The sequence below is a fragment of the Podarcis melisellensis genome, assembly GCF_964234715.1.
Source record: "Podarcis melisellensis genome assembly, chromosome: 13".
NCBI classification, from domain to species: Eukaryota; Metazoa; Chordata; class Lepidosauria; order Squamata; family Lacertidae; genus Podarcis; species Podarcis melisellensis.
The window spans coordinates 16,265,285-16,282,904 of record NC_138545.1 but is presented as its reverse complement, the minus strand read 5'-3'; the positions used below and the strand labels follow the sequence as shown (position 1 = coordinate 16,282,904).

Here is a 17,620-nt window from a genome sequence, read left to right as displayed (position 1 = left end):
GCAGGTAACAATAGCACAGGGCAGGGCAGCCATCTCTCTCTCTCTGACTACTTTAGTTGAAGAAGCAACATCTGCTTAGCCAAAGATGCTCTCTTGGCTTCCAGCTTCCAGCCAAGAGAGGACAGAGGGACTGTCTCCTTATGGGATAGTTTCAAGGTATATGTTACTTTTCTAAGCTAAGTCTGCCTTCTGGGATACGATTGTGAACAGAATGTGAGTAAACTCTTTTTATACTTTGATAGAAGACTGTGTCGTGTCTTTTCTTTTATAAGGGAATAAAGGGGGAAATACCAGAACTGCTTTGTGTGGCTCATTGGTATTTCCCTGGAGGTCTGGAAATTGAAGCTCTGTTGGGAAAGGCTAGGAATTTTGTGGGAGAATTCTTAAGAGCTCAATGGGCTAAAATTCACAGTGGGTAGCATGATGAAGAGGTGGATCTAGTGTGCGGCAGCTGTGAAAAAGTCCAATTCCATGCTGGGGATCATTAGGAAAGGAGCTGAACTTAAAACTGAATATCATACCATTTTGCAAATCCATGGCCAACCACATTTGGAATACTGTGTACAGTTCTGGTTCCACACCACAAAAAGGACATTGTAGAGTTGGGAAATGTTCAGAAAAGGGCAAGCAAAATGATTGAGGGGATGCAGCAACTCCCATATGAGAGAGGCTGCAGAGACTGTTTAGAGAAAAGGTAAGCGAGGACATGATAGAAGTTTATAACATTATTCAGGGCATGAGGAAAGTGGACAGAGAAATGTTTTTATCCCTTTCTTGGAATGCTAGAACCAGTGAGCAGCCAATGAGGCTGGAGGTTGGAAGACACATGACAGATAGAAGTCCTTCACATAGCGAGCGCAGAGTTAGACCATGGAACTCATTTCCATAGGAGACAGTGCTGGTCCCCAACTTGGGTGGTTTCAAAAAAGTTACTGGACAACTTCATGTAGGACACGGCTCCTTGGCTTGATGGCTGTGCTCTCCCTCCTCAGTCAGAGGCAGAAATGCTTCTGAATAGCAGTTGCTGGAAGCCACAGAAAGGGAGCGAGTTTTGCACTTGCAGGTTTCCCACAGCCATCTGGCTGGCAGCGGTGAGAACAGGATGCTGGCCTGATCCAGCAGGCTCTTCTTAAGTTCTAAGGCACAGGTTTCAGCATGAACTACTTCCTGGAGGAAGGAAAAAAGGGATCATTGAGTACATGTGTGAAGCAATTAAATACTGTCAGGATATGAAGGGAAAAGAAGCCCCCAAATTTCTAAAGTGTGGGAAACCTTTGGCCCTCCAAATGTTGCTGAACTACAACTCCCATCATCCTGGGCTCCATTGGCCAAGCTGGCTGGGGCTGATGGGAGTTGGTTCAACAACTTCTGGAGCTTCAACGGTTACCTGCTCTTGGTCTAGAGAATGATCTTTAACTTCAACTTTGGGCCCTCGGATGTTGTTGGTCTACAAGTTCCATCACCCCCAGCCAGCTTAACCTGATCTCAAAGATGGTGGGAGTTGAAGTTCAGCAACATCAGGGGACCCAAAGTTGAAAAACAGCTCTAGAATGTTCCAAGTGGTGGCCTATGCAGGTAATCCTAAAGTATGTCGGTGGGTGCAGGCAAGGGGTTCAGGAAGTTAGAAAGGGCAGGTTTTACCTAAAGTGAGAAACACATCCCTAAATTTGTGAGAAGCTTCACTGATGTACCTGTTCCCAGGCAGAGCAAGCTGTTCCCTCATCATGTTGTAGCAAAACTCCCAAAACTGGGGAACATGAGACCATGTGAATCAGGGGTAGTCAATATGGTGCCCTCCAGAAGATGCTGGACTACAACTCCCATCTTGCGTGACCATGGGAAGTGCTCTTCTGTAAGCCTCAGATCTGAGGGACACAAGACGAAGGGCTGATCGACACCATTTAAGTGCATAAATTCCTCCAAAGAATCCTGGGAACAGTATTTTATTTAGAGCATGGTGTATTTCAGCCCTGTGAAAGGCTAAACTACAGTTCCCAGGATACTTTGGGGGAAGCCACATGCTCTAAATGTGCATTAAAAATGTGGTGTGGATGCACAACTAGATCCATGTCTTCATATCCCCAACAACATTGCCCCAGAGCAAACAGCTTTTGTATGTACAGCAGCGGTAGCCAACATAGTGCCCTAAGTAAACTGCAGGACTACAACTCCCATCATGCCTGATCTTTAGCAGTGCTGGCTGGGACTGATGGGAGCAGCAGTCCAACCCCTCTAGGGAATCCATATTCTAGCAAGGCAGCACCTACACTCTGGAACGGTTTGCCCATTGACAGCTGTCTTCTTTGTACTATGCTCAGTGCCTGCTAAAAAAATATTTGTTTAGGCAAGCCTACCCAGATACGTAAAGCTGACACGTATTTTAAGAGGTGATTTTATTTTTAAAATTATATTTTAGCTGCTGATACTATTAACATTTTGAAATTTTTTAAGCTCAACTCATTTTAAACTTCTGACTTTTAAAAATAATATTTTTTGTTTTATACAAATAGCTTAGAGATTTGTTTCTTATAACTGAGCATTACACACATTCTGTTAAATAAAAAAGATAAGCCAACTGCTGAAGGGCACCAGGTTGGTTATCCCTGATGTAAGGTTTTTATCCTCTCATCCCCATTGCCCCCATGAAGAGATTATCAATCCACCACTCTGCATTTGCTGGGGGGGCGGGGGGGGCAGGTGGCACTCCATTTGCCTTCCATCCTAGCAAGTTCTGTGAGCTAGAATTCCTTCTTTCTTACTCAGTCTCAGAGAGGGAGATGAGCCTCTCTGCCTCAGGCCTGCAGTTGATGGCTCTGAGCACCTCAGCCGCCACCTGCACAGCATCTTCCATGTAGAAACCAAGCAGCAGCAAGCTCAGGTCCATGACATCCGCATTCCTTAGCCTCCCTCGAGGGATGTTGTCATAGCCACCCCTGATGGGGGAATCGCTGAGATTGAGCTTGAACCTCTTGAGTTCATCCTCATCCAGATTCTCCAGGATGGACACCAGACGTTCTCTGATGGTCCTCACCTTCACTCTGCACTGGCGCCTCCAACAACAGGAAAAGCAGACACAAAACAAGAGAAGCTCAGCAAAGGGATATGGGAAGGAACTACATCATCAGGAGGTCCTGTCACTTTCCATGACTGTGACTGACACTGAGGGAGGGGAAAGAGGGGTGGCCTGAAGCTGCTTTGAAGTTTAGAGAGCCATCTTTGATCAGTGATTCGAGGTCCGAGCAACACAATGCTGGGATTGGAGCTAAACCTCCTCCTGCTCTGAGGGGAGCCTTGCATGCAACCGATATGTAGAGAGATAGCAATTTAGCTTCTGTTGACCGTACACATTTGCATGTTCCTGCTCCTCCAGCAACAGCAGTGCAGCCGATGCCTAAACAGCACCCCCCCAAACATCTGCTGTCTGCCTGTGGCAGCTGCTGTTTTGTCCCTAATAGCTGGACTGGCTTTGTGTGAGGAAAGAGAATGTCAAGCCCTACCTGCTTTCCACACCATGTCCTGAGTCAGTGCTGCTGGAAGCAGCATGGGTCAGAGTGCAGCAACAAGCACCTGGAAAAGAGAGAGAGAAAGTTTATGGAGAGGTATGAAACAAGGAGGGATCACAGGGAAATGATAATGATGGAACGTGAACCAGTAGAGGACCTTCGGGTCACAAATTACAGCAGCGTTGTGTGTGACACCAAAATTTTGCACACTCACACGCTTCTCACCTTCCATTCTACATCATAGTTGTAGCAGGGGTATAGCGTGGGGGTCCCAGGGGGCCATCGCCCCGGGTGAACAATTTTTGGGGGGTGCAAACCAGGACTGCCGGCAGGGTCTGCTGCGATACTGTAGGGAGAGAGAGGCCATTCTGCCAGCATTTAAATCCATGAAAACTACCCACAAGGCCCCTGTCCTTGGAAGAATACCACCTTTTTGGACTCTGTGTCACATATGTTACTCGTTATAGTCTTACACTACCCCTTCATAACACAATTTCCAAAGTTGGCTCACAAGGAAAAACAGAGCAACAAACACATACATTAACATGCAATTAGAAAAATAGTTTAACAACTGACACTCAGCTGAAAACTAAGAAGTCCAGGCTGTAAAACATACAGGGAGAAATTAAATGTCGCCTTCTGTGACCTTTCCTGCTTGCCAGACAGAGCTATCCCTCCCCAACAGCCAAGTACACACACTGCACCCTTTCTGGCTGTTCTGAGGGTTCCCCTTGACCCTCCAAAGTGCATTTGAGGGAAGTGGCGGGTGAAGGGAGGAAAGCCCAATTGAAGTATTGTGAGCATTTGCACTGGATTCTGTTAGCACACTGGGTGTGCTGAATCCAAGCCAAAGCTGTTTCTACAAAATTTAGCTGCGTGGAAAGAACTTCATCTGGCACCAGAGGAGACTATAAAGCAATGGGGAACCTGCACCGGAAGGCGATTCCCTAACATTACAAAAGTGACTTTTCTATGGTACTGTATCACCAGCCACTCTGTGCTGCCATTGGGAGGAAGGTGGGATTTAACTACGAGGAAGTAAGTAATTAAAACCTGCAGACCTTGCTCTGAGCTTGAAGGAGAAGACGTCATCTCAGGAGACTTTAACTCTTCTGAAAGAGAACAGGAATGAAGCAGTCACCTCCAGTAACACGAGATGCTCATAGAAGTCGGTGGTCCAAAGTAGTGCATCAAAAACTACTTACATGTGGCTTCCAAGCACAGCATCTCCTGAAAATGGGTCCCCCCAAGGCAAAAACCTTTATTGACCAGCGCATGAAGGATATTGAGCAGCAGAATAATCTGGCCTATATTAAGAAATTTAGTGCTTGGTACGCTTATCTGCCCCCCTCCCACTTTGATTTTCGGGCACCTTATTTGTCTACCTTAACCATTCCAAAACTCAGACGGGCCTTTACACTGGCCAGACTAAATATGTTACCCTCAGCTGTTCTTGAAGGTAGATATCAAAAAATTTCATTCGAGAACCGGCTCTGCCCCTGTGGAGCTCGCTATGTAGACTGTGTCACACGTTCTCTTGTCTTGCTCCCTATATAAAGATCTCAGGGACGAGACCATCACGCCACTCCTATCTGCCATCCCGGGCCGCTCTTGTGAAGCCAAATTGTTCTCACTCCTAGCCGACCAGAACAGCTCGACAACAGAGAAGTTTGCCAAATTTATCGAGAGAGCAATGAGACTGAGAGCAGTGTTGTCACCCGGATTCCTCGCCTAGGATCTTATTATTATTATCATTACGTTTTATTATTATTATTTTATTACCTCTGCCAAGTTTTAAGTACTGAGATTATTAATTTATCTGCATCTGGTTATTATTATCTTTCTCCCTGTCCTGACCATCCCTCCGAGGTTATATTTATAATCTTTCAATTTGGCTGGTCTATTTACTTAACCGACCTGGAACAATCTACCAGAGAAAAGGCCGCTGCCCATGGGACAGAGGGTCATGGATGAATGATAATCCAGCTTCTACCTAGGGTTTTAATAGGTCATAAGATTTTATGGTAACTATATTCGTAATGTATTTTTGTCGCTGTTTGTCCTTTGATGCTATGGCCTGTCGGCTACGCAAATAAAGTCTATTCATTCATGAAGCAGTCAAAGAGGGAATGTGACTGGGGTGTCATTTTCCATCCGGCCTCCCCAATTATGGTCAAACCTTCCGATCTTCCTCCAATCCAACTCACTTTGTGTCACATGGGCTTCCCAGATGAGTTCATTTGTGCGCTTGTCCATCACACTGAAGTTGAACATGTCTTGCATTTGCTCAGCAGACAGTTCCACGTACTGCTGCATCTTGTCAGCATCCAAATATTGAAACTCCACTTCCTGTGGGGGAGCATAAAACCTCCTTATGTGCAAACAAGGCTTAGCCCAGTTGACCAGTCCAAGGGAGTCAAATTAAAGGGTGAGGGGGATCCTGGTGGAGTCCCTCCCGTTCTCATCCTTCACAGCCATGGCTCTGCCCTAGCAAAGCCATTCATCATCTTTGTGTCTCACCTTGGGACAGACTCTGACATCATTTGTCTCCACAAAGAAGCGACAGCCAATCGTCAGAGGCCTCAGGGTCCAGGGGGGTTTGTCTATTCTTTGTGAAGGGCACTGTACTTCATGCTCATGAACCGCCTGGGAAAGGCAAAGAAGGGCACTTCTGAGTTATGCAGGAAAGATAACCAATTTCTGGAAGACTGGATCCCTACCCCTTTCTTGGCTTTGTTGCAGCATTTAAGGCAGGGATAGGGAACCTGCAACCTTCCAGATGTTATGGTTCAGGAATGATGGGTTTTGTAGTCCCAAAACATTTGAAGGGGCACAGGATCTCCATCAGTGATATAAAAAAACTAAACCACTTCGGTAGCAGAGACCAAAATATGGGTAGGTAATTTGATGTTGGCTAGCAGTCTGGTAAATTAGTTCAAGCCCAACAAAAGGAGATACAGTTCATAAACCATGACACACTCTGATGCATAATTTTGTATAGCTACTCTGTCAGGCTTCCTATGGTCAAGCAAAAGATCCAGGACGTCTGGAATACCAATCAGAGTTGCAGAATCCTGCTTACCTTTGTTATGGAATGGTCATTGGGCAGAAGGTACAGGTGGAATGTTGGTGGCTGGAATTGAACCATTTGATAGAGCAGTGCTACAGTGTGCACTATTATCTTCCGCTTAAACCATGACCATGATGTTTTCAAAATGGCTCCACGTGGAGAGAGGTTTGGGTTTTCCAACACAACATGATATGGCCCCACTCTGTCTGGCTTCTCTAGACTCATGCCGCCTTCCACAAAATGTGCAATGAGGACTTGGGAACCATCTTTACCTGGAAAGGAGCAAAAGAAAAAACAAACAGACATGATACAAGTGGGAAACTGTGGAGCCGTACACCAGGAACTGGAGTCAAGAGCAGGTCAGCAATAAAACACCCAGTGTCAGCGAAGTCAACCCTGCACTGCAACTCATTCCGTTACATCTAGCCCCTATGAGGCTGTTCCCTAAGGCTCTTTCTCCCCCAGGTCCTTCCCAAAGCGATCTGAATTGCAAAACTATGTCTGTATTTGCTCTGCCTTCTTCATACCACTTCTGATTCTGGGAGACGAATGGAGAAAGGAGCAGGCTGCAAAAGGAGGGGGAGGCTGCCCTGACTTCTTTAGCAGCCTGCCTCACATCTGTCTCCTAGTCCCCCTCCTCTCCAACCTCCACTTCTGCCTCCAATTTTGCACTGCTCTCGGTCACAGCCTCTTCTTGCTCACTAAACCCTGCTCCCTCTCCAACCTGCAACACCACCTCCTCCCAGGCTGCTCCCTCTGATCCCTCGTCATTGTCCCACCAGCACTCTCCTGGCTCTGAGCCTTCTTCCCCTGGGGGTTCCCTTGGGGGTTCCCCAACTGGTGCCTCCCACTACTCCTCTGCAGCCAGCCTGGGCATGACCTCCCATGAGTTTGGATGACAGAGCTCATCACTGCACCCATCCTGTTACATGCAATATTTATTTTGTTGCAAGCTTTTTTACCTGCCATACCTGCAAGACACAAGAAGTGAGGGAAGTGAACAGCTGCCACAGCCTCTGCTGGATCTGCTTCAATGTTGATCAAAGGCCCAGCGACAACCCAGTCCTCTGTGTTCTGTTCGGCCAGGTGCTTAGACCATGAATCAAAGTGGTAGGTGATGGTGACAGCTCCTCTCACCTCAAATATGACATCAGTATAAAAGCAAAGGAAGGATCCGGCCTTCGTGAAGCACAGCCTGAATGCCACAAAGGGGAAAATGGAAAGAGAAGTGGATTGAACACCAGCTGGACACCCTCTGCATCTTCCTGATGGGAAGCAATCCCCACCCCAATCATATTTGACCAGAAAATCTCAAAGAAACAATAAAATGGGTTAGAGCACGGTTCTGATCAGTGTTATTCTTCTAGAAAGAGATGCTGCAACTCACCATGAACGCTTCCCTTCTTCTCTTATAATGGCCATGGCGCTCACCTGAGAGGTGCTGGAACTCAGTTCTGGTGAGGTCCAGATGAAAAAAGCCCTGGAGCTGATAATGCCAAGGTTTCAAGTTTGATCCCTGTATGGGGCAGCTGCATATTCTGGCATTGCAGAGGATTGTACTATATGACCCTCAGGATACCTTCCAACAATCCTATGATTCTATGAAGATTAGGAAGAGACCTACGCACACTTACACCCCTATGGAAAGCGGGGTGTAAAAGAGTGAAATGGAGATGTGGAATATTAACCCCAAGATCACAACTGAAAAGTGGAAAACCACGAGCTCTTTGTGTGAGACATTTAAAATGCAGTCAAACCAACGATTTGTCTTTTGCTAGATAGGCGCATGAAAGGGTTTTACCGTAAACTTGCTAGCAAGAGCTCTGTGAGAACACCCCCTTGTGCCCAGGCAGGAAGTGGGCAAAACTATATCTCCTCCTCTCTGCCTGGGCACACCTTCTTTCTGCTCTTCTCCATGTGCCTGCAATGTTGCAAGATCTGATAAGTCTGAGCTCCTTTATTTAAAGAGTAGAAAAACCTTTTCTCCAAACTTACAGATTTCACTTTCCTCACAATCTGCTTTGGCTTAGACATCATTTTGTCATGCTAAGCCCATTCCTCAGAGGACGGGGGATATAAACAATTGGATTTAAGCAACACCAATGTTGAATCGTAATGTTTTCCCAGCTCTGTTCCTGAGAACCCAAGAATGCAATGTGCAAGTGACAGATTGTCAGGATGCTGTCAGCAACACCCAGCTATTGCCCAGAAAATTATCGTAACAAGGGAATATTTCTTACCATCCTTTTTTATTCAATATTTACAGAGAGAGGCTATACAACCCAGTCTCTTCAATAATGGCGTTGTCCCAAGTGAATCTCCACACATCCCATCTATCCCTCTTCCTCATTCATCACTTCTATTGGTGCTGTCTTTGACCTCTTAGTTCTCCTACTTTAAAGGCTCACAGGGTTCTGGAAGATGGAATGTCTGGAATGCTTTCTAATGACAACATGTTAGCTGTGTGTTGCTCTCCCATGATTTCCCAACTTTCCCTCTCATCTGACTCTGAACTGTGACCTCCCTCAACCCCGTTCTAAATCTATACTGTCTTCCTCTTCCTCCTCCCTGGATGGTTCGGGGGGGGGCGGTCTCCCCCACTCCTCCTCTGCCCAGTCCCTGACACAGATGTAGTTTGGGAACGTTTTAGAAAGGACCACCACATATGATGATTGTGAAACCTTCATATGCCAAATGTGCTCTGCTGAACACTTCTCTGAAACCCCAAAAGATATTCAATGTTCAACTTTCCCTTAAAGGAGAAAGCTTTGAAAATCTGAGAGAGACATTGCTCACCTGTATCTTTCACAACTCATTTCTGAGTCCAAAAACACCTCTGGTCTGATTGTTTCTGGAAGATCCTGCTACAAAATAATTTATCATTAATATGAGCGCCAGACCCCTTTCCCACCTGAAATCAGGACATTCCTGTCTGTTTCTAACACCCAAACGACCACACCAAGGAGCACTGCTTGAGGTCAAACCCACAAATACAGACCACTAATGGCTCTTTTAGAGCTACTTTCTTCTACATTCATTTTGGCCATAGTAGTTCTCACTCAGGTCTGACCGTTTCTTATGAAAGGTTTTTTTCTTTCACCTCAGTGGCATTCTCCCTGTTCCTTACAGAGAGCCCCTGCACAGGTTTCTCCCTATTAACGTTTAGGGATCTTCCTCTTTCTGTTTCACTTTAGACAGATCACACTAACACACGGCCCAAATGAGTATCCTGAGAACTCTCTCTTGGCAGCCATTCTCCCTCCTCTCATGCAGAGAGAGAAGCATAAAAACAGCTGAAAATGATATTTACTGGAATAACAGTTGGAACAGAATGGAATGCCTCTCTCATGTGACCCACACTCAACCAATCACATGAGAGATACAGTGAAAGGAAAAGAAAACCTAAGAAAACATTCCCATTCCAGGAAATGGGAATGCACTGCCACAGAATAAGTCTTCAAAGAGGCTCTAGTCTGTGTTCAGTCAGACTCATTCTGCCAACTTCCTTGTAGTCACCCTCTCACACGCTTATTCATTACCAGCTCCATAGAGAACCGGGCGGCTGGTCTGGCTCCAGTTCCTGAGCAGGGACACTCAGGAGTAATTTGTCTGGTTGTGTATTGCAGATTTGGAATGAAATGTCTCAACAACAGTTGTTTAAAATTACCATATTATTCGCTCCATAAGACACACTTTTTTCCTCCTAAAAAGTAAGGGGAAATGTCTGTGTGTCTTATGAAGCGAATGTGTGGTCCCTGGAGCCGAATTGCCCAGGGGCAAAAAGCAATTTGTGCTTCTTTTTTTTAGAAAGAGGAAAGGGGGCGTTGAAACAAAGCCGCTGAGCAGCTGATCAGCAAGCGATCAGGAGAAGAGATAAGGGACTCTAGTGATAAAGGAGGCTGTCTGGGAGGGGGGAGGTAAAAGCACATAGATCCTCAGGATTTTTGCATTGGGTCACCCCAAATTCTCCAGCAGATCACATAGCATGTCCATGGCTACAGCCTGCACCAAAAAGACCACACAGCCACTGTTTTGTGTGGCCGCAATGGCACAAAAACATGGTTACAAAGCATGGATCCATATGGATCCTCAGGATTTTTGCATTGGGCTACCCCAAACTCACTGTCAAATCACATATCATGTCTGTGGCCACAGCATGAACCACAAAAATCATACATCCACTGTTTCATTCAGAATATTTTTTTTCTTGTTTTCCTCCTAGGTGCGTCTTATGGTCAGGTGCATCTTATGGAGCAAAAAATACGGTACTTTGTTTTTTGTTTTTGTTTTTTTTACTCCAAGTGTTCAGAAAAATCTGTCAAAATCTTTCTACAATTCCTACTTTTAGTTAAGTATTTTTATTCATTTACTTGACTGGGGGGAGGCAGCTGCCCCCTCCCCCGGTCTGGGCCCATCTGTTCAGCCACTTACCTCACAGGGACACAGATTACACACAACACTTTCCCCACAAACTGCTGGGTTTTCCATCTTGCTGCTTCTTCCTTCCTCTGCAAATAGGGGAGATTCTGACTTCAGCCCTGAGGGGCCTGTCTCCTGGACCAATTCTTTACCCAAGCCTGTAAAAGATAATTCTTTACCTGACATGACTGTTGCAAGGAGGAGGAAGGTAGTTGAACTGTCCTTGAAATTCAGAAAGTACTCTAAGTCAAACTCACCATGGACTGCCACTAGAAGAATCTTAATAGATCCTGGATGTTTCCTGTCTACTTGTTCCAGGAACCAGCAACAAGTTGCCTCCCCCCTTTCCTGGACCATATTCAGCAGTTTTTGACTTTTCTCTTTGGAGTCTTCCTCTGCTTTCTGAAAGTCCCAGTATTCTTTCGTTGTGATAATAAAGCCATAGCACAATTCAAGTAAAAAGAATTCTAGGTCCTTTTCAATAATTTCAAGTAATTCTTTTCTTCCCTTGCAGACTATTTCATCACCAGTGAAAACGACTCCTTTCATGGACCTGTGGCAAAAACATGGATTTTATTTTAGGCATTGTTGTGGGGAGAGAATTAGAACCTGATTAGGATACAAGCTGGGGCTTAAGTTTTCTACCTCTGGTATACTGCCTTCACTGATCCTCTGAGCATGCTGAGATCTGATTTTCTATGCAACTTGGAAAACATGCTGATTTATTCCACACTGGGAAAAAGCATGATGTAATTTGCCATCCGTTTTAATGGCCAAGAATATACCCAAACCAGTCAGCTGCCTCTCTTGTCCATACTTTTCCATCTTCCTGAGAGAGGAAGATGCAGCAGCTGTGCCTCCCCCTCTCCCCTCTGGGCTAGGGTATTATTATTATCCAGCTGATTGGTCTTGGCTGTCAGGTCCAGCTCTGCCTCCTCTTTCAGGTAAGGCAGCCTCCTTTCTACCAGCAGAAGGAAAAAGCCACTTCATCTCAGGTTGCCTCCTCCATCCCAGCCTGCCTCAGCCCCCCTGGTCCCAGCATCACACCCCCCACACCCCCACCCGATTGGATTTTGTATACATTTAGGTGTTGGTTTTGAAAAGGGAAAGTGTGTGCATGTGTGTACATAACATGCGTTTTGGAAAAAGATTGCCATCTCTTGTTAAGGACCCCCCCTGGATTGCATGTGACTTCTCCACTCTTTTTATTCCTCCTTGAGAGGAGCAGAAGCCCCAGCACTGCCTCCCCCCACAGCAGGGCGAGGGTCTTCCCTGCCACTGATGCTGCTCCTGCCACTGCTCGTTGCTGGTGGGGCTGCTGAGAAGGAAAGAAGGTAGGAGGGAAAGAAAGGAGAGAAGTGACTTTCCCCTGTGTTTTCACACACACACCCTTAGCAAACTACAATTTCTGGGGAAACACCCACTTGATTTGCCTCAGTCACTAAAATGTCTGGGGCCAGCCCTGCATACAAAGCATGCTCTATGATAATACGAAGAAGTTTGAATTCAGAGTATTATGGTTTGCATGTGATGTCATGTGGTGAGAGGAAGCCTGATGGGATCTGTCACAACAGCAGGGAGGGCCTGAAGGGGTCCACCACAGCAGCCCATTGGGGCCAGTCGAAGACTTGAGTGTGGCCAGGATTTATTTTAGGGGGCAGGCTTTATGTTGGGGGGACAGAACTGAGTTCTCTTGGACACAACAGATCAATTAGTTGAGTTTTTTTATTATTTACTTGATTGGGGGGGCAGCTGGCCCTCTGCCTACTCCCATGGTCACGGGCACAGAATATTGAGGGGACCCAACCCGCTCCTTGAAATTTGGGGGGTTGTCAGTCCCCCGTCCCCCTTGCTTATCATCGAATCCCTTAGCACCATTCGTTCTAGCAACACATTTGTCCATCCTGCAAACAGAATTGTGTTGGGACTTACCACACTTTTCTCTTTCTTTCATTGCTCAGCATATAATAATAACCTGTAGGGAGGTAAGGGAGAGGTCAAAATTGGCTGCTTTATTCCCCCTCCCCCTGCCCCCCAAACAGTCTTTTTCTATATTTAATTGGTGCCAGTGCATTTCTTGCTGGGTAAGCACTTATTTCCTTAACCAGTGACTAGGGGTGTCACACTAGCTATTTGGGGGGTATAGAATATTCTCCACAAACTGTAAATTCTAATGTAAGAACTAGTTTTACAACCTACATTTTAAAAATCTAGTAAAAATTAAGTCAAGCTGTGATATTGCCAGTAATGCAAGTAATGAATAATGAATTTTTTGATCCAGTTACATTACTGGGCAATGTGTCATTCACCATTGGCACTTCTGAAATGTGAGCTACAGAAAACATTTTTTTGTTTTAGTTTTAAAAATGCTATTCATTTAAATTTGATGAACATTTGAATTTGTATGTATTTCAACTATATGTAATAGCCTTTTTTTCTATTTTGGTGTGACCTTATTCTTAGCAATTGTATACCCTTGGCCATACAGTGTGATTTTTTTTTTTTACAGAAAGTACTTTTAATGCTTTATACACTTAAAGTACCCACGCCTATACAATTATGTGTAACAGCATGTGAGGTGACATGTGAGGTGGACTTATTTATTTAGCAAAAAGGAATAGGAAGAGACAGAGGAGAAAAGCTTGCATATGTAGCTCATAAAGTCCTAGAAGAGAAGAAAACACAGCTTCTAACAAGCTCATTGAATTTTACACAACCATCAACTTTGTTCTATGATCTCACAGATGATCAGTGTGGAGCTGAAAGCTCTGCTATCAGTGGAGACAAACATGGTGACTTATCCTCTTAAGATGTTTGAGGAGTCAATATAAATTTATAAGCATTTGAGACTTGTTACTTAAAGCCTATTTTTTGAATAAATTTATTTCTTGTCACAATGTATCAGTTATAATTTTAATATGTTGTGTGTTGCCTTACTTGTCTAAAGGTAAAGGTAAAGGGACCCCTGACCGTTAAGTCCAGTCACAGACGACTCTAAGCAGATAGTAATTTGCATTTCTGATGTTATGTAACTTGTCATTGCTGATTATTTGTGTTTTATTTTCCAGAAATAATAGCATTTATTTTAAACTTTATATTGATTTTATTAGTGTTGTACAGTACTGAAAATACTGCACCATGTAGATATGCTTATTAAAGAACGTACTCATATAGCAGACCTGAGGGTATTTTTAATATTCCTTTTACTTTAAAAGCTACATTTCATACATACACTATGGAGGGTTGTAGCCTTTGCAGATGGAGCCCTCACGCTTTCCTGCTCCCAGCGGTCTGCTCTCAGCTACTTTAGCAGAGTGTGCACAGCGTAGAAACTGTTGCAGTGTGTGTGTAATAAATCAGGCTGCACGCACGGTGTCTTCCTTATCTTCTAAAAGTCTTTATTCGTGTAGAACTCATAAATCTCCTCCTGGCGACAAAGCGCACATCTTGCTTCTCTCTCTGTTGCTGAACGGAACAACACTGAGTCACAGGAAACACTCCCTCAGTATACTAAACCACGCCTCAGAATGTGAGACGTCACACAGAACTTCTTAACCCTGTAAGTTCTGATTCTCTCCACACCCCCTCTCGCCTTGCATTCTGAGAGGAGAACCGTGAACACACATTTACAGACCTCTGAGCGTTCAACCCCTTTTTCATTGCCTTTCGCCCCTTCCTGGCATCTTTTCCAGGCAACTGTTGAACCTCCTCAAAACTCTCAGGTTTGCACTGTGCGAAACCAACCCACGCATTGGTGACCTGAAACCTCTCAGGTGGAATTCCTTTTGTTGCCCGAGATGATCGCCTGGGCACAAACTGAGGTGCTTCTTTTGACCCACTGGGGCCAGCAAGTGTGTCTTCTTCATCAGACTCCCCCTCTGACTTGACCCATCTGTGAGCTTTCTCCATTATGCTAACAGGAGATGAAGGCTCACTCTTGGACACTCCTTTAACAACCTGTGGAGACGCCCAATCCTGTTCTGGACCCTGATCATGGACCTGGTCCTCATCATCAGGTTCAGCCTCTGGCTCTCCCTCCTCCTCAGAATCAGACAGATAATCTGAGTGAATGTCAGGACTCACTTTGCGCCTTGCCCAACCATCCTGCTCACAGAACTCAGCATGTTTACTGATCAGAAGCTTGGTCTGATCACCTTCTGGATATGCAAACCTCCACCCCTTTGTCGCAGGTTCATACCCACAGAAGATCATTTCCTGGACCTTTGGACCACCCTCCTTCTGCTGAGACATTGGTACCGGCACCAAGGCTTTCGTACCAAATACCCGGAGGAAATGCACCTGCGGTTTCTCTCCGTGGAGTGCAAAATACGGGGTTTCACCTACCACTGAATTGTAGGACCTGTTCGTCGTAAAATTCGCAGCTTTCGTCGATTCAGCCCAAAAGCTTTGAGGCAAACCAGAGTCACTCAGTTGAATCTGTGCTGCTTGAACCAGAGCTCTACTCCTAAGCTCTGCCACCCCCCTCTCCTGAGGAGAAGTCACCTTGTGATGTATCCCTCTCTGGTGAAAGAAACTCTTTAGGGCAGACCCAGTGACCTCTGAACCTCGGTCACTCCTGAACCCCTGCACCTTGGCGGAGAACCGTAGTTCCACCTCCGCAATCCAATCTTTGATCAGTTGCGGTGCATCCTCTTTCCATTTCAACGGATATACCCATGCGTTCCGGGTAAAATCATCTGACAGCGTCAGCACATACCTGGCCCTGCCCAGACTTGGCTTTGGCATGGGACCAAAAAGGTCTGCGTGCACAAGCTCAAAAGGCTTGGTGGTTACCCTCTCCACCCTGGGATAGCTGTATCCCTTGGCTTTGGCTTTCCTGCAAGCCCTGCAATTTAGGGGTTTACCACATTCCTTTACCTTGCACCCTTTAGTGCACTCTGGTAGCATCTGAATATCTTCACAAGAACCATGTGACATTCTCTTGTGCCACACGCAAGCACATGAAACATGAGTGTGAACAGTTGCACACTGTGCCTGTGCTTTCTCAGCATTCTCTTCACTCTCCAGAGGTGTTTCCAAAACAAAGAGGTTGTTCTGACTTTTCTTAACACTTACTAGTTGCTTCCCCCCTCTGGAAATTGTGCAGACATTCTTCTCAAAACAAACCTTATACCCCTCCTGTAAGAGACAAGGTACAGATAAAAGACAATGTTTTATCCCAGGCGACAAGTAGACTTCCAGCTGTGCCTGCAAAACAGAAACATAAACATTTCCAACTTCAGACAATGGCTTTTGTAACCCATTTGCTAAACAAACTGTTTTCTCAACTGAAACAGGTTTGCAGTTCCACATCTTGACACCAGGTGTCTCAGTTATGAGATGCCTGCTGGCCGTACTGTCAATTATCCAGCTCAACACTTTGCCCTCACTGCAGCTGTTCTCCAAAGCTGCCATAGCAACAAACTTCCCGCTGCCGTCCTTGGGACCTTTGCAGGTGTCCTTTACAACTGCCATGGATGCAGTTAGCTGATAAGCGCCGTCTACCCCCTCTGAGCCACGTTGTCTCTGCGTCTTCGCACGCCTGCCTCCCCTGCTGGACTGGTTGCCATGGAAACCCGGCTGATTCCCATGGGAAACGGCCTTGGAAACATCCTGCCCTGTCTCCCTTGCTCTCTGGGGGCAGTTGCGACGCAGATGGTCAGGAGAATTGCAAATGTAGCAACGACGAGTGGAAAAAGCCTGAACAGTGCATTCTGCTGGCTTGGACCCTCTGCAACCGGAGGAGCCCCCCGAGCCAGCTTTGCCCTCTCTGATACGCCGTTCTTCTTCATCCCCCAAACGGCCTGTGACATACGCCAGCGTCAGCTGTTGCGGATCCATCGACTCCAAAGTTAGACACAGATTGTCATAACTCTTGTCCAAAGAGCTGAGCAAGATATAAACCTTCAGTTCCTCAGAAAAGTTAACTTGCAACAACCTCAGCTGGTTGAACACAGAAAGCATCTCAGTTACATGCTTCCTGATGCTGTCCCCAGGACGCAGCTTCATCTCAAACAAGCGTCTGGTGGTGTGTATCTTTGCCCCAGCTGTTGTTCTGTGGTGCACTCTTTCCAGTGCACGGTAGGCCTCATAAGCAGTCTCAAGCCCTTCTCCCAAAGGCAGCTGAGAACCCTCCAAACTGAGCACGATAGCTCCCAGGGCCTTTTGATTCTTTCTCTGCGACGCGTGTGCGTTTGCAACGTCTGCTGCTGCAGCACCGGCTGCTGGTGGGGGTAATGGAAGCTGTTGGACTGCTTCCCACAAACCCTTGGCTACCAGCCAGGCCTTCAGCTTCCTACTCCACTCCTCCCAGTTCTTTCCGTCCAATTTTTCAAATGGGACTGCGTACGATTCATGGCTGTCTGCCATCTTCTCCCCCGGGGCCCAGCGTACTCACGTAAACAGTAGCTCTCCAGCTCCCGGTTCAGCAGAACAGCTTCTCTCCAGCGAGATCCTCTGCCCCTCCAGGCAGGACTCAAAGCTGGCTTCCAACGCTGGCTTCCAACGACGTCAGCTTGCCTTTAAACGTTAGGCACAGCTCCAAACTCTCTGCAGCTTTTCCTCAGCTGGCTCCCACACACCGGCACGTCTTTGCAACAGCTTCAAAGCGTTTTCTGACCACCCATGA

General features: G+C 46.1%; 2 protein-coding genes across 10 annotated transcripts in view; one reads left to right on the top strand and one right to left on the bottom strand.

Moving 5' to 3' along the window:
* LOC309353961 (uncharacterized protein) overlaps positions 1-17,620 on the top strand; it is a 122,191-nt gene that overhangs the window by 90,126 nt on the left and 14,445 nt on the right. The window lies entirely within an intron of this gene.
* Positions 126-13,232, bottom strand: LOC309355200 (caspase recruitment domain-containing protein 8-like). Of its 7 annotated transcripts, none has more exons than XM_081885796.1 (12): positions 12,925-13,232; positions 11,250-11,545; positions 11,005-11,150; positions 9,370-9,437; positions 7,545-7,768; positions 6,586-6,845; positions 6,024-6,149; positions 5,711-5,852; positions 4,565-4,615; positions 3,498-3,567; positions 2,760-3,050; positions 126-1,163 (listed from the first exon to the last, which is right to left on the bottom strand). In XM_081885796.1, exons 1-12 carry the CDS (start codon positions 12,954-12,956, stop codon positions 1,151-1,153), a joined length of 1,719 nt encoding a protein of 572 aa, XP_081741922.1. In that variant the 5' UTR covers positions 12,957-13,232; the 3' UTR covers positions 126-1,150. The 7 variants fall into 7 exon arrangements, 6 of the variants coding, with proteins under 6 accessions (XP_081741922.1, XP_081741923.1, XP_081741924.1 ...); XM_081885797.1 differs by having other exon boundaries at positions 9,370-9,434; XM_081885798.1 differs by having other exon boundaries at positions 126-1,167; positions 12,925-13,231.